This window comes from Candoia aspera, chromosome 7 (assembly GCF_035149785.1).
Source record: "Candoia aspera isolate rCanAsp1 chromosome 7, rCanAsp1.hap2, whole genome shotgun sequence".
Classification (NCBI taxonomy): Eukaryota; Metazoa; Chordata; class Lepidosauria; order Squamata; family Boidae; genus Candoia; species Candoia aspera.
Genome location: NC_086159.1, coordinates 36,794,941 through 36,818,235, shown reverse-complemented (window position 1 = coordinate 36,818,235; position 23,295 = coordinate 36,794,941). Strand labels below are relative to the sequence as shown.

The window sequence follows — 23,295 nt, the reverse complement described above, 5'->3', positions numbered from 1 at the left end:
AGGCATGGGGGCTGGGAGGTTAGTTGGAGTGTTGGGTTTTACCTTGGTTGTTATGATAAGATTTATATATTGTTGGTTCTGATGTTTATTTTGTACTGTGTTTTTATAAGTTATTAGCTACCCAGGGTTGTTACACAGAAATGGACAGTGGTAAAAATCAAATAAATAAATATAATCAAATAATAAAAATACTAAATTGCATTGGTAAGCAAGTATGTAGCACTGGGCACAAATAATGTGTTAGGACAATGCCACAATTATTGTTGTTGAATTTTTGTTGACCCAGAATATTGTATTGGTAATATCCCCTTCAGCAGTGGAAATAGCGCACTGGCATAGCCAGCCTTGAAGCTTTTCACAGAATTCTGCTGTGATAAATAATCTGGGGAAAAGTGAAGAAATGGCTAGGGAAGAAATGGGATATAATCTCAAGCAACATCTTTTATAAGGACTATATAAAATAAACAACACTGTACAATAAGCATAACATTTGCTTCACATAAGATACTGCTTTAACTACACAGGAAAAAGCTACTCCTAACTTTTCAAAACGAAGTACAGAGTAACTTTTTTTATTTGTATTGTCAGCTCTTGAGTCAGGTTCCCAAACAAAAGAACTTCTGGATGTAGATGGTTCCTCAGTGATTCTGGAAAATGGGATTACTAAACTGAACACCATAGGCCACTATGAGGTAAGAATAAACATCCTAATGTGCTGAAAATTTGCCTTTGTTAGGGGGACGTTAGTCAGATGTTAATTTACAACACGCGTTTTCGTTTTGTTAACAACTTATAGAGAATATATAAAGTATGAGAACTTGATATAGATTTCCAGGCAAGTAAGAAAGATGCTTTATTGTATGATTTCAGATTTCAGATGGAGCAACAATTAAAGTCTTTAAGAAGAAACAAGATCTATCAGCTGGTAAAACAAATAACGTATTTACATAATATATTGGATTTTTGGAGATTTAAGGTTGTAGTAGATTCTTTGAATCATAGTTCAGAGTCAGAAGTTCATATGAACTGAGACTATGGAACTAATTTTAGATACACAGTAACAGAATAAGAGCTGTACTTGTTTAACTGAAAAAAAATTCTGTTCTCAACGGTGGGCAACTGCATACTTCTGAGAAGCTTACTTGCCCAGTCTAGGATTTAAATTCTCTCCGAATCAAACAAGATGCAAGACAAATTGAATACTTCATGCCTTGCAAAAATCAGTTCTCAGAAGCCCCTGGTAAACCTGATTTTGGAAAACTAATTGAAAACCAACTGAGTAATTTCAACTTACAGTTGTTGGGAATAATATTTTCTGAAATTTGTAAGCAAGCATCTATACCCACTTAACTATTAATTGTACTAATAGAAAGGAGTACTACCAAAGATGCTATCCTCTTCATTGGCAGTAGTCTGAATAGGAATAAATTTAGCTAAACATGCATGTTTGGATTCCTTTTTTCTCAGCATCAACCTACTTTCTAGGCCATAGTTTGATCTTTATGTGTGGATTCAATTTACCCTTTTTCCCCCTCTTCATCATGTTGACCAGATGGAGAATATTCTGAGGACTATTGCCATCTGGTAAGTCAGCCTAATACCTAGTAATTAGTCATTTGTTTAGCAACTTAATCACAGCACTTCCATGAACATCTGTGTAAACCGTTCTTATAGATATTACCAGATGCAGAAGCAGCCAAAGAAACACAGAATGCAAAACATAAAGGAAAACGAAAATTTAAAGTCAAGGAAATGTATCTCACTAAACTTCTCTCTACTAAGGTGACTCCTAGGTTTTCTTTCTAGTCATAAAATAATGATATATGCTATAATTATCCAGCATGTATTCTATAACCTTGCAAAATGACTTGCCTGTATGTGAAGAGCTAAAAAGGACTGGGAAATGGACATGGCCACACAACTTTCTATTCATATGTAAAACAACATCCATGTATTTTGGGAATGCTTTGTATGTAATTGAACACTGATGTGGTTAAGTGCACACATAATTGTGCATTAAATCATGTCTGTGTACATCTGTAAATAAGTAGGCTTCCTCTTTCATTTACATAAAGTGAGAATTACTGGACATTGTGTGTTACACATAGAAGAGCTTTATGAAGGGCTGCATTCATGACACTTTCTCAAATGATTGTGAGGATAAAGTGATATAATGGTGGTTGGGTAAAAGCACATGTACTGCCTCAATCTTCCTAGAGGAAAGAAGAGATGTAAATGTAATGAGTAAAAATGTATCCCTGCATGAAGTTCTAGATATGAGGTTCTAGATATGTTAAGCTTAATTGGATGGTATTGGGCTCCAATCTTATCAAGCAGTGCGTCCTTAATAGCTTGGATTGCCTATTTTGTTAATTTATAGCCCAAAAAGCTTTTTTATATATACAGTACTAAGGAAATACATTTTTGTTTCATCACAGGTTGCTATCCACTCAACTGTTGAAAAGCTCTTTAGAAGCATTTGGACTTTGCCTAACAACAAAGCACCAGCTGCTATTAAATATTTTTTTGATTTTCTGGATGCTCAAGCTGAAAATAAAAAAATTACAGATCCCGATGTGGTTCATATATGGAAAACCAACAGGTATTTATGTCCTCACTGTAAGTTGGCAGCATACAGAATATTCTTGCTATTTGGCAGTTAAAGTTGCTCAGAGTTTGACTGTGGCTGAACAGGCCCAGATGACGTGCATGAGGTCTTGGAGGGTTATTTGGTGTGAATATGACTGTGACTCCTGAGGAAGTGGAAGGGTTCTCCAGCCTGTTGTCTGTTAAATCCAAATCCCTCCTGTATAGTTAAGGCTGCCCATGAGGTGACTTGTGGTTGGGTCCATGCAGTGGTGTTGGCCTCCTTGAGTGAAAGGTTGGTCCCTTTGACCTTGAAGGATGCTGTGGTGTGACCTCTCCTCAAGAAACCATCACTGGACCCAACAGACCTGGACAATTATGCCTTTTTTAGGGAAGGTGATGGACAAGGTGGTCAGACTTCAGCTTCAGAGGACCTGGAGGAAGCAGTTTATTTGGACCTATTTCAGTCAGGTTTCATGCCAGGGTTTGGTACATAGATAACATTGGTTGCACTTGTTCATGACCTGTGGTGGAGCCAAGATTGAGGTGGTGCATTGATCCTGGTGCTTTTTGATTTCTCAGCATCATTCAATACCGTTAACCACAGTATCCTTTCAGATTGGTGTTGGGGGTGGGAAGCACTATTTTACAGTGATTTTCCTTTCTCTGCAGCTAGTTTCAATTGGTGTTAATAGAGAGGAGAGATTGAAACCACAGCTTCTTGCTTGTTGGGTGCTGCAGGCTCTCTCCCCTTCTACAGTACATGAAACTGCCAGGTTTAACATCTACATGAAGCCACTGGATGAGGTCATCTGTCGGTTTGGGGTCAGGTATCATCAGTATGCTGATGGTACCTGGTATGCTGATATCTGGTTATATATTGATCCTGGGTTGGCAAAGTGACATTGTTAAAGTCCTAGCCTAGTGCCTGCAGGCTGTGTTGGCATGGATGGGGAGAAGTAGACTCAGTTTCAGTCTTGACAAGACAAAGTGGCTGTGCTTACTCAAGCCCCTCCCCCAATTCACTAGCTCTCAGTGGGACTGTATGTCTCCTTTTGAGACTGGTGTGCAATCTGGGGTTCCTCTTGGAATCTCAGTTCCTGCTTGAAGAGAGGCCTTTGGACAGGTACATCTAGTACACCAGTTTCCTGGACGAGGAGACCCTTCAGACAGTCGCTCATGAACTGATCACTTCATGATCAGTTAATTATAAAGTGCTCTGGATGGGACCACCCATAAAGACCATCCAGAAGCCACAGCTGTTTCAGAATGCAGCAGCACAAGGAAGTGCTGAGAGCATTGCAGTATGCTCATGTGATCCGAGTGCTTTGGGAGCTGCACTGGTTACCATTTGCCTTCTGAGTGCAATTCAAGTTGCTGGTTATCCCCTTTAAAGCCCTGCATGGAATGGGGCCTGGCTAACTGAGAGGCTTCTTATCTCCAATTGTTTCTGCCATCCAGTGTGATCAGGCAAGATGGGTGTGCTTTGGGCCCCATAGATTAAACAGTGCCATCTTGTGGAACCCAGGAAGCATGCCTTCTCTGTTGCGGTGCCTGCCCTTTGGAGCAATGTCCCCCCAGTGATTCATGCAGCTCCTACCCTAGTGACATTTAAGAAACTGTTAAAAAAAACTTGGTTGTTCTCCTAAGCCTTTCATTATGTTAGTTATGTTTGCTGACTGGCTGGATGTACTGTTCTCCCAGTCAGCCATGGTCTCTTTTTACTTGCATCTCTATATTGTTCTTTTTTATTTGTAAGCCACTGAGAATCTCTAAGGAGTTGTTTGAATTTGGATAGATACATACATAAATGCATACTATTCCAGGAATTATTAGCACTGCAGGGCATGCTGAAAATGTGTATATCAATTGAGGGTGAAAATGATTTGTATGCTACTTTAGTTGTTTTTTTTAACAGTCAATATTGGTTAGATTGTTCCATGGAGGATTTGTGTTTAATTACTTTAATATAGCTCTTTTTTTTTAAATGCTATTTCTTTGTCTAGTCTTCCTCTTCGATTCTGGGTGAATATTGTGAAGAATCCTCAATTTGTCTTTGATATTAAAAAGACTCCACATATAGACGGCTGTCTGTCAGTCATTGCACAAGCATTTATGGATGCGTTTTCTCTGTCAGAGCAACAGTTGGGAAAGGTAGCATCTTATTTTCATGGGTCCCAATAGCCTCTTTTTAAGCACAGGTCTATCATACATACTCAAAAGTAAGTTCCAATAGAAAAAGAATATACACAGCTCAGGGTTAAACTGTGGCATCCTTGGTGCTCTCTGAGCTTGGTTGTTTGCTTGCAGATGTTTTATTACCCAAGTAGGTATCATCGTCAGTGCTAGTGAGTGTGGGATCTGTAAGCAAACAACCAAGCTCAGACAGCACCAAGGACTCAAAAGTAAGTCCTGTTAAGTTGTATAGGACTAACTTCCTGAAAAGTGAGTTTACAGGATTACAGCGTAAATCTGTGTATTCCAAACACAGTAGTATTCCTATTGAAAGTGATAATTTAATCTTTAAATGTGAATCCACTGAAAAGGCATTTCCTGAGCCATGTCCATAGTCTTTTGTGAGAATAGCTTCATAACCCACAAAGTGGAATGCATTAAGTTAACAAGCTCTTACCTAGCTTCTGGGGTTGGATATATTGTAATGTCTGCTGGATCAGGGCCACTCAGGGCTGCACTCTAGCCAGTTTGGTCCAGTTTGTGTGAACCAGTTGTTAATTTTTTCCTAAGTACAAGAAAGCTGTGAGCATTTTGTATGAATTGCTCTAAAATCTTGTGATCATACTCTGAGAAGGGACTCCTTGCCCCCAGGCCCGCAACTAGGGTCTATGTCACCCGGGGCAAACATGGATTCTGTGCCCATTTTGGAGCCCCCCCCCAGGCCATTTTGGTGCCCCCCCAGCATGGTGCCAGGGGCACATGCCCTGCTTGCCTCCCCACCCCACCCACCCAGTTGCAGCCCTGCTTGCCCTGAAGACTTGTATATTTAGAGCAAGCAAAGTGGACTTTTATAGGAAAGGACTCATAGGCAACCCACTCTTAATCCAGGAGGATGCCCAGAGCAGAAGTGTGAAACAACTACATTGGCAGGAATGGGGATCAGGTGAAAGAGCCCCTTTTCCCTGTAGAGCTGAACAACTGCCCTATCTTTCCCTTGTGTCCTGAAAATGAACCCCCTGCCAGCCTGCCAAGTTCCCTGATTCTTCTGCCACTGTTCCTAGGAAAGTTCCAGGGCACCTGGCAGGAACCAGACAGGTATCTGCCTACTGTTCCTGCTGGAAGACTGCACTCCAGCTGCACTGGTGGCCCTGATGTGCTCCCATAAAACACTTTCCTAAGTTTTCATAGTCAGAGGTTTCAGAGAATAGCTGCAAGCTTGCAAATGGCCCATCCTGTCCAAGACTGCCCAACCATGACTAATGATCACCAGAACTGGTTGTTCCCTACTTCACTTGGAGGTTCACTAACAAATGAGGCATCTTGCAAACTTGTATGACACAAGGTCTCCTCCTCTTCTTCTTTTTCAAAGGAAGCACCAACAAATAAACTTCTCTATGCTAAGGACATACCACTTTATAAAGAGGAAGTCAAAGCTTTCTATAAAGCAATAAGGGATTTGCCTTCACTGCCCAGATCAGAGCTAGATGAATTTTTAATTCTGGAGTCACAGGTACCTGTCTATTATTTTTGCTGTAGTTGGAACTTGGAAGTATGTTGTAAATAGAACTATGTCTTTACTGTATTTAAAGTACTGGTCCCATTAATGGAGTTACTCAGACACATACCAAAGGCTCCATTAATATTTTCCTCTGTCCTTCTAAGTTTACTTATAATTATTACTTACCATTTTATGTACTATGGGTAATAATAGTATCTTTCAATTTAAACAGTTGCTCAAGCTTTCTGATTTTTTTTCTAGAAACATGAAAATGAGTTTAATGAGGCTGAGGCCTTGAATAAAATTTACCAATATATAGCAAGATACTTTGATAAGGTAAGGCTTTTTCTAATTTGGACATGTTATAATGGTTTATATTGTATTATACTTGTGACAGTGAATCATCTAGGCTGGCTGATTGTGGGCTATTGAATGGAAGAGAATGCTCAGGAACATTCCAATTAGGGAAAAATGTGGACATTGTATTAGCACATGGTATATGTGGGCAATTTTCAGATCTAAGAATTGTCTACCAGATTCCTGTTTGGCCACATGTGTGTGCATTGGCACTCCCCCAACACCACGCACCTGCCCTTCATCAATAGTCACCTTCTAGTTGGGACTAGGGAGGGGTGGGGAGAGAACAACTGGGCGGAAAGTAACTGGAAATAAATTAAGTGACTCTTAAGGGTTAATAACCCATATGGATTAATGACACTGAAGCAATAGCTTGTGACACTTTTTAAAATTGTTGAGTTCCTACTTCCCAGTGACCTCACACCTTATTCTTAGGGCCAGCGTTGTTTCCCCAATGACATTAGCAGCATTGTTTTTCACAGGCCAGGTAGTAAGATCATCTGTCTGGGAGGAAAATGAGGGAGGCAACTTGTAGCTTGGCAAAGCCATGTACAGCACAAGGGTTGTTCACCTATGTTCTAAGGCTTAATAGGTGCCAAACTTTAATTTAGGAGAACCCAGAGTCCATTTGGATTTTGCATTCTCTTGTCCCCTGGCCTCTTTGAATGTAGACCCTTACATACACTTCAGCCCTGAAAGAGAGCTTGTATAATTTGGCATTTTGTATCTGGCTGGCAGGTAATGAAAATATCTTAGTTTCAATATGCCAGTGTGGAGGAAATATTTGTATTTTGGGTAGTTGTTTCCTCTTGATTATTGAAGTTAGAGTTTTTATGCTTTTAACAGATATATAAGCATGCACCTATTGCTCCTGGAGTTGTATTTACAGAAGCACTTGTGATTTTAATTGAGGTTGCTAGTGTCAACAGAAGTGTTGTTCATCTTGTGATTAATAACAACTTGTAAAAGAAGATGCAAAAATAGCCTGACTTTAGAAGGAATGGTTACTCAAGCAGAGCTTACTTTTTGACATTGGGGGAAAATGTTTAAAAAAATAAGCACGCATTCCTTTGTTCTCATAGATACTGAATAAATTAGAGACAGAACGAGGGTTGGAAGAAGCCCGACAGCAACTCTTGAATGTAAAATGTTTAATGGATGAAAAGAAAAAATGCAAATGGGCTTAGAAGGAATTTTATAACTGCTGCTGTTATGGAACCAAATTCAAAATATTGGCCAACCCAGTTCTATTCATACAAAACTAGCAACGGATGCCCTCAAATTGGAAAGCCAACTCCAGATGCATCCCATCGACAAAGTGGAGCCTGGATTCAGAAGTATACCTGTCTACTGCTGGCATCTGAAGCAATCTCTCGTGTGCAGATCTCCCCTCCTAGGCTGAAGCAATCAAGTCATTTTGGTAGAATTTTTTTAATTAAAAACAAACAAAAATACAGATCCTATATAAACAAACTGCTTGCATTATACTTCACAATTTTGTCTAATTTCTGTGCTCTCACTGAGCAGTTATTTATGTGCCTTAAAAGACTTCTCTGTTGGTTTCAGATAAGCACAAATATATCCTCTTGTTAATAGTCTGAGCACCAAAATTATTAGGAGCTTTCAACTGCTATATGGTTTTACAATGAAGTGCAGGTTTTCAGCTTCCCACAAATAATTGTGCATTGTGGGATAACTAAAAGTGATGTGGGAATGAAGTGAAGATTTCCAGCATATTGATATAGCAAGGTACTCGACCTCTTACTAAGGTAAAGTTGGCTTCATGTCAAGCTCAACCTCTGATGTCATCATGGACACGTCCATGTAATTTTCTTGGCATGATAATGGAAGTGGATTGCAATGGCTCCAGCTTCCCAATCTTCTGTATGCAAATAGCCTAATTTACACTTTGAAATTTTTCCATCATTGTATCTGCACTTTTTAAAAATAGAGATGGCAGTCTTTCCTATCTGTACTTTCATTAGTACATACCTGTATTGTAAATATAAGGGCAAAAGAAAAATTACAAAGAGGTTGTTTTTTACAACTCAAGATTCCTAAATGTATCATAATTTCACTGTTGACTGTAAAGTAACTGTGGGGGAGGGTGTCACAGTCAGGTGCATACTCTTCCTACCGACTCAGCTTGTATGCAGTTTGAATACAGACTTTCTCAGCTGAATTTTGTAGGGCTATGCAGTGCCTGGATTTGAAGGCAAAACTATATTCCTACACATGTCTGCAACTCCTTCAGGAAACTGTATCTTTTCCTGGGATTCGGGTGCTGCTCCACAGTTGCAGCAGAATCCCATGAAAAGATATGTTTGGTGTAAGGAGTGCTATGGGCACACTCTGTATCGTCTTCTTGCCTTCAAATATGAAACACTGCTCAGCTCTAAAATTTAGAGTTCCTTTGTTGCCTATTGCATCCTGCTCAGAGTAGTAGTTGCTGGGAGCACGTCAGCAGAAGTTTGCAACGATTTTATAATTTTTTAAAAAAGAAAAATTTAAAAGTGCCTCAACAAATAGACATTATAACAGGCTCTTGCCCCACTACTTCTTGCTAGAAAAACCCTGACATTAATATTGGCAAGCTTAACTAGCTATTATAGGCTGATGATAGGACAAACGGTTGGCTTGTCCTGCAAAATAAATTAAATAGATGTGTTCTAATAGATAGTAGAATGGAGGGAAGAGTTGTTTCCCCCCACTGTTCCCTGTAAAATGTAGACAGGCAGAGAAGAGACCTGTATATTTTTCATTGAATACATTCATGTATAAAAGGCAAAGAGGAAACTGCAGCAAGCGTGGATGCTGCTGCTGTTGTTTTTCATCTCACCTTGTGTGGAAAAGAGGTTTTAGGAAATTTTAAAAATATTCTGCACAACGTGACATATTTACCAATACAGTAGGTAGTGAAGATTTCTCCCCCAAATAATTGCCTGTTAATTATTGGATGAGTAACATAGGAATGAGCAAAGCATACAACTGAATGTTACACAGCATGGATGCTTCTGAAGATTAGATCAGGGCTTCCCAAACTAAATCTGTCCAGAAATGATACAATGAATTTGTATGTCCCCACATCCACAACTAAAATTAATTATTTCATTGGGATCAGATTTGGGTAAGAAATAAATATACTTTTAAAAATTAATTTTTAGTCTATACCTCAAATAAAACTATAATAAAACTATACAAGGGGATTTCTGTGGAAATAAGCAACCCCTCCAGTATTTAAAACTGTATTTTTAATGAGGAGGGGAATGGGCTTGCTGACTTCTGTGTTGGTCCTGAATTCAGGGTTTCATTTTGAAGACAGTCACTCTTATTCAGCAAAGTCAGGAAGGAAAAGGGCCCTTTTTAAATTCTAAATCAGCTTAACTTAAATGCTTGCAAAGCACTGACAGGTGTTAAGCTGCTTTCGGCATATCTGCCAGTCATTGCCCAGGCATAGGTGCTGCTCTTTTGAAGGTGGTGGTGGTGGTGGTGGCACCTTTAAAAGAAAAAAATACGAAAAAGACCATTCAGGCTTCCTATCTGGCTCCAGCATCACACAGTTGCGTTGCTTTCAGCCAACTGATAGGGCTACTCAAAAAAAAAGGACAGCAAGGAAGGTACAGAGTGGGATTTCCAAAAAATTAGCCCTTTTGTAACACCTAAACAGTGCCTCCCCCTTCCCTGGTTCTTTCCTGCCTTTTCCCTGCCTCATTAACTCTTTGCATGGCTTTGTGTCTACTTCTGTTCAGTGGTATTCCCCATTCTCCTTTTTCCCCCAAACAGCTACTCCTTCCTGAATTATTGTGCTATTTTTTAAAATGTTCTGTTTCTGCTGGAAGGACACAGGGAAATATGTATATATTTCTGTGTTTCTCTGTGTGACAGTGGTTTGTGCATGCAGAGGGGATCAGTACTGTAAATGGAGCACTTTATTTGATAAGCAATTAATTTTGATCAGCAGTTGCTAAATTAATATATGTGGGAGCAGGGATTGTACCCTTTTTTGGGAAAAATAATTTCCAATAAGCGTATATGCATGGAGGGTTGGGGGGGAATATCCAGGGCTGGTTTTAGCTGGAGTTTGTAGATGGGCTTTTAAAAAGTTCTTTGAAAATTGCCATGTATTTATTGTATATTGCATTACTAAGAGGAACTACTGAAATACTACATTTCTGACAATCTCCAGAAACAAGCCATGTTTTAGCATTCTTACTGTAAACGTGTTTACTTATTTTAAATTGTTTATATATGCATATAATTCCAATGCTATTAGGCTTAAAGTAATTCTTTATAAGTATAAATGGAGTTGGAAAATATATTGTATGAATATATAAAATGTTTTGTCATATAAACTGTGATGTTTATTTTTTGTTTGATTTGCAACTTTAGTATATACTCCAGCTTTTCAAGAAAATCAATGTGAAAACAGGTATCATAAAATTTTAAATGGGCAGATAGTTCAGATAGTCTTTTACAGAAATCAGTTTTATTCTAGAATTGTAATTTGGAAAACTGAAAAAGAAAAAAATAAACTTAAAAAATTCAATAAATCAACTAGAATGGTATTTATATATTTAATTTATTGCCCATGCTTCTGCTCTAGTGAGAACACGAAGTGGCTAACAATTGTTAGAAAAATCAAAAAGTTAACACATTAAATGTACACTAAAAAGGCTTAAAATGACTTGGCAAAGGAGATTTACAGTTCTTAAGTTCGAAGAGAATGGAGGCCAATTGAACTCTGAAGGAAGCGTTTTCCCAGAGCTTTGGAACAAACAGGATGAAGCCCTCTTTCATATATGTGATATGTGAGCCTGACAGCAGTAAGGCCTTTCCAGCAACTTAGCACCAAACAAGTTTGCAAGGAAGAAGTGGTCTGTCAGAGAGTCAGAGCCTAAGCTATTTAGGACATAAAAATTTAACAATACTATCATAAATTCTGCCTGGTACATTACAAATTTTTGGTCCCTGTATCTTGAATAAGTTATGTGCCAAATTGTGCAACAAGTGCAGTGTCCATACACTTTTCAAGGATAATCCCACAAAGTGCATTGTAGCAGTCAGGAAAAGGTGTGCTCAAAGTACTGATTGTGATCAAATGTGGCTAGCTCATGATTATTGTGTCACAGTATAATTGGGCAACTGCAGTCTTCACTGAGGAATCCAATAGTATATGAGGCTTCAGGAACATTCTAGACCATCTCTTTTTGAAGATCGTAAACCTAGCCAATATAATCTCTACTCTGAATCTAGTTTTCTATTTCCAGTAGCATGTGCCTTGTCAGAATTTATGTTCAGTTTAATCTCCATCATTGAGCCTATTGCTGAACTTAGGCAATGTTCAATTGTATTTACTGCTTCCTTGGAGTGGTGGTAAAGAGTAATAAAGCTACAGGTCATTGGCATTACTGATGGCACCTCATTTCATACTTCCAGATGATTGCCCCAGCACTTTCATATAGATATTAAACTGTATGCATGATAAGACGAAACCCTATGAGATGCTGTAAATATCGAACAGTGGTCCCTTAAAATTACTTTTTAGAATAGTCCAATAGGAAGAACTGGAGCCATTATAAAACAGCACCCAAGGCCAATCCTCCCAAGTGATCCATAGAATAGTATGAAAGATGATGTGAAAAACTGCTGTGAAGCGCAAAACTACAATTTCCTAACCAATTTTGGGTGATAGCCATCCACCAAGGTGACCAAAGCAGTCTCAGTGCCATATCCTAGTTGAAAATCCAACTGAAACAGGTTGAATTGAATTTCATCCAGATACACCAGGAGTCACAAATCTACCATCTCTTCAGTCACTTCTGTGAGAAATGACATGCTTGTGATTGGCTATAATGCCACATACCTTCCAGATCAAGGAAATTTTTCTTCAGTTTTAGCCTCCTTTACACAAAGGGAAATACATCATATATACAAAGAGGCACCGGTCACTTCCTTACCCATGGGGCCAGTCTGGCACTGCTTTTAAACAGAGAAGAGGGATGAGTTGGACACCCTTTCAAAAGATTTTCAAAAGGTTTCCTAAAATAACAGAACAAGCATTTCTTGAAGTAAAATCCATATGATCTGTCCAGCACTGGAATCCAAACTGAAGAAAAGCCAATTCAATTTATTTGCAACAGACAATGCAAATTGAAGATGATGCCATACTGTATAGAAAATACCAATCACTTCTGAATCAGCACAATAGACATGGAGAAGCACTCTTCTTTGCTACCTCCTCTACCATGGAGTAAGATTTCAAATGGATCTTAATATGGGCCTCAATCTATGCTTGATCTGATCTATCTGTCATCTGTCTAGCAACTTATATAGCTGTCTATACTGTAACCATGACACTGGGCAGTTCACAAAACATTAAAGACAGCAAAAACCTGAAAGGGAAACTCATGGTACCCCAGGGCAATTCCTTTACTTGCACTTCAGCTGACATTCCTTCTGCCTCATCAGCCTTAAGATTAAAGCAAAGGGCTAATGTGGTTCTATGAGACAGAAGAGGGAGCTTAGAAACAATAGTGTTAACTACCTAGGCCATCTTTTACTCCACAGTTGAGCGAGGGCTTCAACAGATGAGATACATTTAGGAAACCATCTCCAAAGAATCAGTTGACTGGATTATTTAATTAGTCCTCTGCTCCTGCCAATCTAAGTCTACAGAATGATCTGTCCATAACCACAGAGCCACACAGAGCTCCCCACTTTCAGATCACTGTGAAAGGTGAAAGGTCCCCTGTGCAAGCAACGAGTCATGTCTGACCCTCTGGGGGGATGCCGCTTTCGCGACATTTTCTTGGCAGGCTATAGTGGGGTGGTTTGCCATTGCCTTCCCCAGTCGTCACCTTCCCCAGCAAGCTGGATACTCGTTTTACTGACCTCGGAAAGATGGAAGGCTGAGTCGACCTGAGCCAGCTACCCAAGAATCCAGCTTCCGCTGGGATCGAACTCGGGTTGTGGGAGTTTCGGTTGCAGTACTGCCGCCTACCACTCTGCACCACACGAGGCTGTCTGATCACTAGCTCTATCCAAACAGAATACCTAATTCTGTATGTGCTGTGATGCATTGGGCCAAATACCAACTAGGATGTCCCAACAGGAAACACGCTGAGATAAGGAACTGGTCTCTAATGTTTATTGCTAGTACATAACAGGAATCCTAACAAACTGAAGAAGCGTGGGAAAAACCCAAACATATAAACCCCAAAGGTTAAGGCAGTCCCGATCTGTGTCTCTTTGAATGGCTGACCAATTCCTCAGTGCTACGCATGCGCTTAACAGTCTGGATGGGAGCCCCCTGCTCGCCATCCTTACTCATGACATAGGATTTGTCCATAGTCATTGTGCAGAATATGAAATCTGGAGTTACTTAGGGGTGATGTCTCCCAATTTAAAAAATAGCCAACATGGGGGCTCTTGCTTTTTGGGATGTACTATTCCCCAATATAGTTTGCTTCAACTCTGGGAGCCTTTAGAAAAGCAGTCAATACATGGGTCTTTTCCAGGCCCTTACATCAGGATGAGTGGAATTCCAATTGGGTGAGTTGTAAAATTTTTTAGTCTGATTGCCGTTCTATTGTTTTAATTGCATTGTGTTATTTCCCTTGTGGTTGCATTTGTTGATTTCCTTTTTGTTTGTATGTTGCCCAGAGCCACACTGTTAGAGTTGGATGCCATGTACCTGTTATAAATACATAAATGTTATAAATAAATATTACATCTAAGACCATTACAGCTAGCTCAAGTCAGTGGTAGCAGCACATGAACTGTCCCTCCTACACTGCTATCTTATCAAATTTGCTGAATAGCCCACTGTGTAGAATTGGGAGAGATGAATCCCAACTCTTTGCTCAGTTAAGTTTCAGTACTATGTCAGCTCAACACAGACATCCAGAATTAAATGCTAGTTAGAAGATGTTTCACTACCAACTAACTTAGCAGAAGTCACTCTTCTGATTGGATTACAGATTTGGTCACTTGAATACCTATGAACTGGCAGTGAAAAATACTCTTTACCTACATATCAATCCTAAAAAATAATACATAAGATTAGCAGAATTGAATTTGTTGGATGGTGGAATAATTCCATTCTATGTCAGCAAAACCCCAGAAAAAATGGCAGAATCTGGGCTGCAGGGGTTTCTTTATGTCCCTGAGTTGATTTGTCCATTTAGCTTCTGCTTATTTACACTGACTGGAAACTGCTCAAAACAAATTAATATAGCAGTAACTGAAACTCTACAAGTTGTATGTCTTGGTACATTAAAAACTTATGTAGAAGTTAGTGGACACACTGTCCTGGTCTCCTGAGTATTGGCACCCTATTACTTATACTTGTATAGTCCCATAAAGGTATGTGGCATTTTGGTGTTCAAATTACAGCTGATGCAGAAATAAAGTACAAAGATGCTTACCTGTTCCACCGATTTACCAAACAATAGCCCAGGTCCTGAGGTGAATTCTGCACTGACTAACCCTGAGAATCTTCAAAGAATGATTCATGTAGCAACCAATCACCTGAATCCAAAACTAAAATGCACTACAGGGTTGCTTGTATTATCTAATGGTTTAAAATAAATTCAGACCCAGTGTAGTTAGTTTGCTGAATTGCATACTTTAAAACTATGCTTGGCAGGACTTGGCTAGGTTAGATGACAAAAAACTGGTCTTACCTTAGCTTACCAAGCCTTTCCTTTTAACAGCTGTAGGAAGCTATTTCATATACTGTAACGTGCAAAATCTAGGGATACCTAGAGATGAACTGATAGAGAAGAACTAAATTCTCTTTTTGTTGCTCAGCTGGTTAGGTGTTAAGGAACTGTAGGAGTTTAAAAAAATCCACTGCTCTCCAAACTTTGCTTTTTTATGGTTGATATATAATTAAATAAAACACAGAGAAGGTAGATTTTACAAAAATATATTATAAATAGATTTGATTAGTTAACAAAACTTTGATCTGAAACACACACAAACATCTTTTTGCATGAAGGTCAAACAATATTTATATTCACTTAAAACGTGATTATTTTTCTTCGTATTTCATAATATATTAAAGTGCAGATAGTAAAATCTTTTTCAAAGATAAATTGTGGACAAAATTCATATAATGACGACAGAGTTCAAACAATGTTGTTTTCCATTTTCTCAGTATTTTAAGTTTACAGAAGTCCAGCTTGGTGATTGATGAAAAATGGAAACTTTATAGAGCAGCTTGAAAAAAACAGGGAAGGGGCAGCTCTAAGAATTTTTTCAGACAGCCAAACTCTATTAAAAATTTGAGAAAAGTCTTATTAGCAAAACGTTATAGTGCAACATGATTGCTTAGAGTGTAAAATTAGAAAATTATTTCCAAATATTTTTAATTATATATTTTTTAAAAAAATTAAAAATAATACAAATTATGCAGAATAGAGCTTTTACCTATTTCACGGCACTTTTAGATGAATTTTTGGCAAAAGATTAAAAGTATTTAATGGCTTATTTGGCATCTCCAGATGATAGATCGCATTGTTCAACAAGCTTATTTCTGTCTGATTCAGTACTTATTTCTGACTGAGGTCGTTCAGTTGAAGCACCAAGTTCTCGCAGTTGGTTTCTCTGGGTGGTTTCTAATTCTTCCAGGCGCTTGCGGAGCAGGGAAAGTTCTCTTTGATGCTGCTCCTCCTTCATTAAAAGGCACAGGAGGGGGAGAAGGAATGTAACACATTACTTAACATTTTCATTTTTAAAAATATTGTAGAGCTGTGGAAGAAGCAGGCTGCTGGTTCTGGCTTTCAATAATATGTTCTAATTCTAAGATACTCAGCTGTTTAAGCAAAAAACAACCACTGATGCTTTTAATACAATGGACAACAATAAAGAGCACCTTAAAATTAGATTGTGGGCTACTATATATTTGCAGGAGCTTTCCTGCAGCCAGAGGAATTAGGAGAGTATTGCACAGCTTCACTAAAAGTTTAGGTGGGCTTCACTGTAGCAATCATTATATAAACACAGAAACTGTAAGATTTTAACTAATATCAGTAGAATTGAAGAAATGGTATTACTACTTTTCTGAGTAATTAAGGTTCGTTTACCACATACCAACTTTCTGTTCCATGTGGGAAAACATTTTGGAAATAGAAACTTTCATAAGAAATTGATGGCATGGTTACAAATAAATTAAACTTTTCACTTCCCTCTCAATACTACTATAATTATTGTTTCATCTACATTCTATTACTGAAAACTAGAAAAATACATACTTCATTTTTTATGCTTTTCAAAATGCTATTACCTGCTGTATTTTACATGAAAAGCAACTGTAAGGAAATATTACATACTTGAAGGAGAGGGAAGGATACTTCTGGTCCAGGAATCAAAGGTGAAGATAATAAGTTAGCTGGATTCAGTATTGGGATGTTGGGAAAAAGGATCAATCTGCGGAACTCGTTATGTCTCCGCTGCAGATCTTTTAGTCTTTTTTGAAGGCGGAGGTGTTCTTCAAAAGGAATATTTTGCCTTAAATAAATAAATGAATGAATGAATGCATGCTTATGGGCAAATCCAACACAAGATTTTAAAACTGAATAATGCTTTCTTTACACATATACAATAAGCCATTATCACTTCAAAGCGTATCCCTTTGATATCCCTTAGTTGTGATCCCCAAAATAAAAACGTTTTGAGTCTAAAATGGGCTGTTCCAAGGCCAGTAGAAATGTTTCAAGTTTGATATTGTCCTGTTCAACCTCAAAAGGCTTCCTGTAGGGCTTGAACATCTTTAGAACAGTTCCAAGAGGGTTGGAACAGCTTATTTTAAACTTGAAATTACTGCTTCAAGTTGGAAAAGGCATATTTTGAGCTTGAAGTATTTTGTACACTTCTAAAACAGTTCCTGATATACCATAGTTTCAAGATAATAGTAGTGCCAGGAACAAAGCATAAATACATACGTAGATCTTTCTACAACATTTTTTCAGAAATTTGCAAATGAATTTAATGAGCCCATGGTCTTGACCAAGATGGGCTAATATATATATAACCAGACATAAGCCTGCCTTTTAAAACGGGACAGCAAAGATTATACCTAGAAAGTGAATGTTCCCTTTTCTAACAGCAATAATATGAAACATCATCCAATTCAGGATCAAACAGTGTAAAGCTATACCTGTTTAACACCTGGTTTTCTGTTTCTAACTCCTCTCTCTTGGCTTCTAAGAGCTCTATCTTGTTCAGTAGTTTCTTTTGCTTGTTGTCATTAAGTGTCTTTCTCTGTAATTAATACAACATACATGGACAGTTATATTTACATTTTTTTAAATGTTGACTTCCACATTTAAATTTGTAACTCTTTTGCTGGAGGGTTTTTTTCAGATTTTTTAATCCCTTTATTATTTTCATAAATAACTGAAGGTGGCGAACATACCTAATACTCCTTCCTCCTCCTATTTACCCCACAACAACAACCCTGTGAGGTGGGCTGGGCTGAGAGAGAGTGACCGACCCAAGGTCACCCAGACGGTTTTCATGCCTAAGGCGGGACTAGAACTCTCAGCCTCCTGGTTTCTAGCCCAGTGCCTTAACCACTAGACCAAACTGGCTCTCTTTGCAGTCTCTTTGCAGTCTGACTGAAAATTTCTCCAATCACAGATATTCATCAGGAGAAAAGGGGGGTTGAAATAACAACTAGCAAATCAACTCTTGTTATTTTGAAAGTAACTCATATGAATTGGGCCACATTAGCACAATTAAAATTAGCCTCAGGTTGTGTACTTCTGTTTAAGATAACAATTATGTTTACAATAACAATTATGTCTATATTAAATTTAGATATTATGGCTTCTCAGTCACACAGAACTTAAAGAAACTTTTGGTAATACATGTAATTATGTTATTCACAGATTAGGACATTCTATTAGCTATACTATGGCACAGCAATATAATTCAACTATGATAGAGGGAAGTTTCTTTCAGAATTACTGTATATATGAGACATGCCTTTTTCTGAGCAACTGCGGCTCGATACAATTTCTCTTTTGTCACTTTATACTTCTCTTCTATCTCTGTGATGTGCTGGATAAGTTTATGTTTTTCTTCTAGCCACTTTACATTTTTGTCTTCCAAATTCCTAGAAAAAATAAACAGTGTTTACTTTACAAATCAATTCCACTTAAGAGAAGCGAACATTGCAAATCCACAGATATGAATGCAATCTTTGTTTGCCAACTGAAGACATTAAGAATACTTATATGGCCAGACGAATTCCTGATAACCCTAAAAGGCATGTTTCTTATTATTCCACAATATAAATGATGAGAAAAAGGACAATCTGTGAAGGGTTTCATGCTGAGAAACTGAATTTCTTATACTTCAGAAAATTAAAAAAAACTCCTTTAAACTATTAATAAACTCTATCCAGCTAAGGGAAAAGCCTCTGTGGATTCCTTCCCATAAATGTTGCTATCTAGTGGGGCCTTCTTGATAGTGGCCCCAGCCCTTTTGGAACCCCTTCCCCCTGAGATCCAGCAGGCCCCTACTCCTCGGTTTCCAGAAAGCCTTGAAGAGCTGGCTTTTCCCACAAGTGTTGGAGTACAATGAGGCTGGAATCCCATAAAGTTGTATGTGGGAGTGTGATGTATTTGGGAGTGCTGGGAGTTTTTGCTTTTTTTTTTTGGCTGTTTTTATTGGCTGTTACACTCACAGACTGATTTAAATCTTTTGCCACTTAGATTTTATTATATTTTTATTTTATTGTATTGTTGTATTGGAATGGTTTTTAAATTTTAACTTCATTTTATTGTAAACCGCCCAGAGTCCCCCATGAGGCGGAGATGGGCGGTGAATAAATTTATAAACAAACAAACAAACAATAAATAAATAAATAAATAAAAACAGGGCTGTGGTACGTAAGATTGGGGGGAGGGTATATAAGTCTTTTAAATTAATACAGAAATATTCTGACAGATGTTTACTATCACCCTGCTACTGGATGCATTTTTATATTAAGATTGTGCAAATCTTTTGAAAGCGATACATAATATATAGGAAAGCATATGAAGTTACTTTCTTCAAATCTACAGTCTTTTTCAGGCTTAGGAAGCTGCTTCATAAGCTGGTTTTGGATGTCTTTCCAAGCATATTATTAACTGGGAATAAAGCACTGACTATGCTACCAAAGTTGAAAAATTATGGAAGTAATGGGCTATATATCAAGAACAGTATTTAAAGAGCTGTCATAACTCTTTGACAAGGAATATAAATATTGTTATAAATATTAGACCAATCTTGGTGGTGAGAATCCTAAGGAAGATATTAAGGCATTAGGATCTCAAGTTCCCTCCCTCTTTCATAAGCAACCCATCTTCATAGCCCCTCTTCACTCGACCACCACCCACTGCTGCCACGGTCATGGTGACTGCAGGACCAGAAGAAGAGGAGCTGCTACAATCACCATTAGAGTGGCAGCAATGCATGAAGCAAGTATCAGGGAATCTTGCCCGAGGGCTCCCCAAAATCAAGCAATAGCATTGCCAGTAATCTTCAGAATATTAATACAGATACTTTATTCTACATAGAGACACGGCGCATCATGGAAAAAACAGCTTCTGAAAATGTTCCATATCCATTTATCTGAAATAATTATAAATGTTCCATATCCATTTATTTGAAATAACTAGGCTGCGTGTGCAGAACAAGAGACAGTAAGAGAAAAGTTAGGTGTTTAAAGTATTCAGATGCATTTAAAAATATCAAATATATATCTATAGTAATGCTTATGAGCCTAATTTCTCAAGTTACTTTATGCAGCCATCAACTGTACATATACTGCTATATATAAAACGGATCATTTACAGTACTATGAGCATTTAAAAAATTCAATTGTTTTAATTTTATTCCAGAAACAATTCGTCAAAATGCTCATAATAAATACTTAAGCCATTGTCTTAAAACTGATGACAAAAGATTAAGGCTCATCTTCATCTACTACAACACACAGTGATTCACAATTGAATGTGATTAAAAAGCCACCACTAAAAATTAAACATATTTTGTAACAGCAATACTATATATATGAGCAACCACAATCTCAACAGTAAGAAAGGTCAACTGCAGTTTGTCCATTTAATTTCATGTCCCAGCTTTAGGTCAGGTGCCTATTCATTTACTTCCAATTGATTACTGTCTGAAGAGGCAGATGTTTGGGGAAAGGAGGACAACAGTTGGGAGAACCAAAGGTAGAAGGCTGAAAAGTGATAGCCACCAAAAAAAAAAAGGCTTTTTTGCAAAATTCTCCCTGCATGGAACAGCCAAATTTGGATGGTCTACAGACACCAAACTATGTCTGTTCTCTGAGCAAAGACCTGGAACTTGTGTGTTTGGTCTCTGTATGCATATGGAATATAAATGTTCTAAGATTGCAGGAAAAAAGCAAAACCATTGACCATGTATGGTGGTGTCTTATGCACTGGTGGAGAGTTAAACCAATCAACAGCACCTATGGGCAAAAAATGCACTGAGATCAGTGGGCAGGCTGACACATAGCCATGCTGAGGAAGAAGGGACTCAGGAGTGATACATACTAGCTTTGCTCTACTTCCCCAACAAGAACCACTTAGAATTTAGAAATGTTCTGAGTTTCAATTTAGCTGATCTAAAACGGTTAAGTAATTTTGGTGTTCTAGGTCCATTATACACCATATAAGAAGAGTTCTGGTCTGCCGGAAGTTCAGGTAGTGAAGAGCTCAAGGGATGTTAGTTTCGCTCACAAAGTTCACTTCCAAGAGTATTGATATCCATCCTTCAGTGTTGGGAGGCTAAGCCCATTGAGAAAAAAAATAATCATAGCCAAAAATAAAGTACAGATAAATATATCATGACCTCCACTTGTCTCCAGTCACAAGTCAGCATTAGAAACCCAACAAGATACTGAAACACTGCACTTAAAAATCTGGACTAGACAAACACCAAAGAGATAAAGTTAGAAAAACAGTTCAAACTGCTGGGCTCCACAAAGATAATCTTGAGCTTAGCTTCAAATAATTTAAAGGCTTTGCATATTAACCTTATTTTGATTTTTAAAAATGTTAGACTGGTGGAGTACTCCTCTGCACAATTTTGGCAGTTTTCCTAGAACCCCAAGCATAAACCACTACCCCAAAATTTTAAACATGGAACCCACTCAATCATATGCCCATTTATGTGTCAGGAATGTGTCTTTGGTCTCCTGATAAAGGCCATAATTTTATGATATTCCCAAATGGTTCACTTCACCATATTCTGCCAGGACTCCCAGTTGTCTTCTGAGATGTACGGGAATCCTGGAGAGACCACACTGTTTGCATAAAGCAGAATGTTTCTCTGCCAACAATCCTCTGTGTGTATATGTAAAATATGTGTTTAAATGACTTACTATGGTATTTATTTAAAAAAAATTAAAGAGAAGTGAAACAAGGTTACAGATCTGCTTGATGCTCCAGGGGCTGGAACAATGATTGATAATCCATATTCTAAATCTCTCAGAGAAAATTCTGTTACAGATAGATAAACCTATACCAAATGTCTAGGGCAATTTACTCTCTATGTCATTTTCATTTTTGGTTGCAAAAGATGGAATAGTAGCATTGCATTAACAGTGAAATCATACTTCTCTGAATCTGACTGAGCTCTTTCTGCTTGAATTCGTGCATTCCGACATTCATGTTTTAATCTCTCCAGCATTTCTTTGAGTTTCTGATTGGAATCCAGTAAATCATTCTCTGACTGTGAAAGTGAAGCCACTCGAAGCTGCAGATCATGCAACTGCTGTAACAGAAATGTTTTATGATCAATTTCATTTATCAAAATTCTAGAGTAGGGATAAGCAATATGGTTTCTGTGGTCCCCAATGTACCCACTAACACATGGACTCTGCAGTTTTGAAATTGTACTTTTAGTAAAGATATCTTAAAAAGGGTGTTTTTGGGCATTCAGCTGAACATGCATTTTCATATGACAGAAATATCTATATGATCAGGGATTCTAAACAATTAGATCCATGGTCTAGGAAGTCCAATCCAGCTCCCCAATCTCCCTTACTTCTATGCTTAAGTAATTTCTGTATATGACTATGAAAGGATTACATTTCCCCAAGCCAATTTGGTCATTATATGAAGGCACTGTTCTAATTAGCAGCTTTTTGAAAGGGGAGTGGTTACATGCTCAGATTCAGAGTGCAGGGAATGAGTAGCTCAATATTAAAAATTCATGCTGTTCTATAAAGATACATTTTAAAAATTTCTCATGAAGAAATTATTCTTTCCCTAACTTTAGAACTCAGAATTAGCTAAAAGAATTGACTGGCTGTAAGGCAAAGTACTTCATCAAATCCAGAAACTGCTTACCACAATTCATCACTACAAAATATGGCTCATTTAAAAATGAGATTAGAGTGATAGATGAGCCCTATTTAGGTATCCTTCCCCTCATACATTTCTCATTATGTGAAGTCAGTTGAAAGCACGCAACCACAGCAAGAGAATGAGAGAGCAAATAGGAACAGGGGAATTTGTGAGGGGGGAAGCAAGAACAGGGGGATTCAGTAGAGAAGAAAATGGTGGGAGGAGGGGCCTGACTGCCCATCTCCAGAAACAAGCATCAAAGAGAGACAATATGGAGCATTCCCCAGACAGAGTTGGTGCACAGTTTGG

General features: G+C 38.1%; 2 protein-coding genes across 4 annotated transcripts in view; one reads left to right on the top strand and one right to left on the bottom strand.

Annotated features, from left to right (window-relative positions):
- PLXNC1 (plexin C1) overlaps positions 1–9,295 on the top strand; it is a 67,449-nt gene extending 58,154 nt beyond the window's left edge. The window contains exons 23-31 of the mRNA XM_063309331.1: positions 589–692; positions 871–925; positions 1,553–1,584; positions 1,675–1,782; positions 2,439–2,602; positions 4,593–4,740; positions 6,131–6,271; positions 6,521–6,595; positions 7,699–9,295. Of these exons, the coding sequence (XP_063165401.1) occupies positions 589–692; positions 871–925; positions 1,553–1,584; positions 1,675–1,782; positions 2,439–2,602; positions 4,593–4,740; positions 6,131–6,271; positions 6,521–6,595; positions 7,699–7,803 (932 nt within the window). The 3' untranslated portion in view covers positions 7,804–9,295. The remainder of the gene's footprint in view (positions 1–588; positions 693–870; positions 926–1,552; positions 1,585–1,674; positions 1,783–2,438; positions 2,603–4,592; positions 4,741–6,130; positions 6,272–6,520; positions 6,596–7,698) is intronic.
- A 6,234-nt stretch (positions 9,296–15,529) lies between these two features.
- Positions 15,530–23,295, bottom strand: part of CEP83 (centrosomal protein 83) — a 31,978-nt gene continuing 24,212 nt past the window's right edge. For 2 of the 3 annotated variants that reach the window (XM_063308882.1, XM_063308881.1), the window contains exons 12-16: positions 22,254–22,411; positions 18,608–18,737; positions 17,778–17,881; positions 16,951–17,128; positions 15,530–16,291 (exon numbers count right to left, since the gene is read on the bottom strand). In XM_063308882.1, coding sequence (XP_063164952.1) covers positions 16,106–16,291; positions 16,951–17,128; positions 17,778–17,881; positions 18,608–18,737; positions 22,254–22,411 — 756 coding nt within the window. In that variant the 3' untranslated portion in view covers positions 15,530–16,105. Of the gene's footprint in view, positions 16,292–16,950; positions 17,129–17,777; positions 17,882–18,607; positions 18,738–22,253; positions 22,412–23,295 lie in introns of those variants that run through there. The other variant, XR_010068329.1, reaches the window with a different exon arrangement.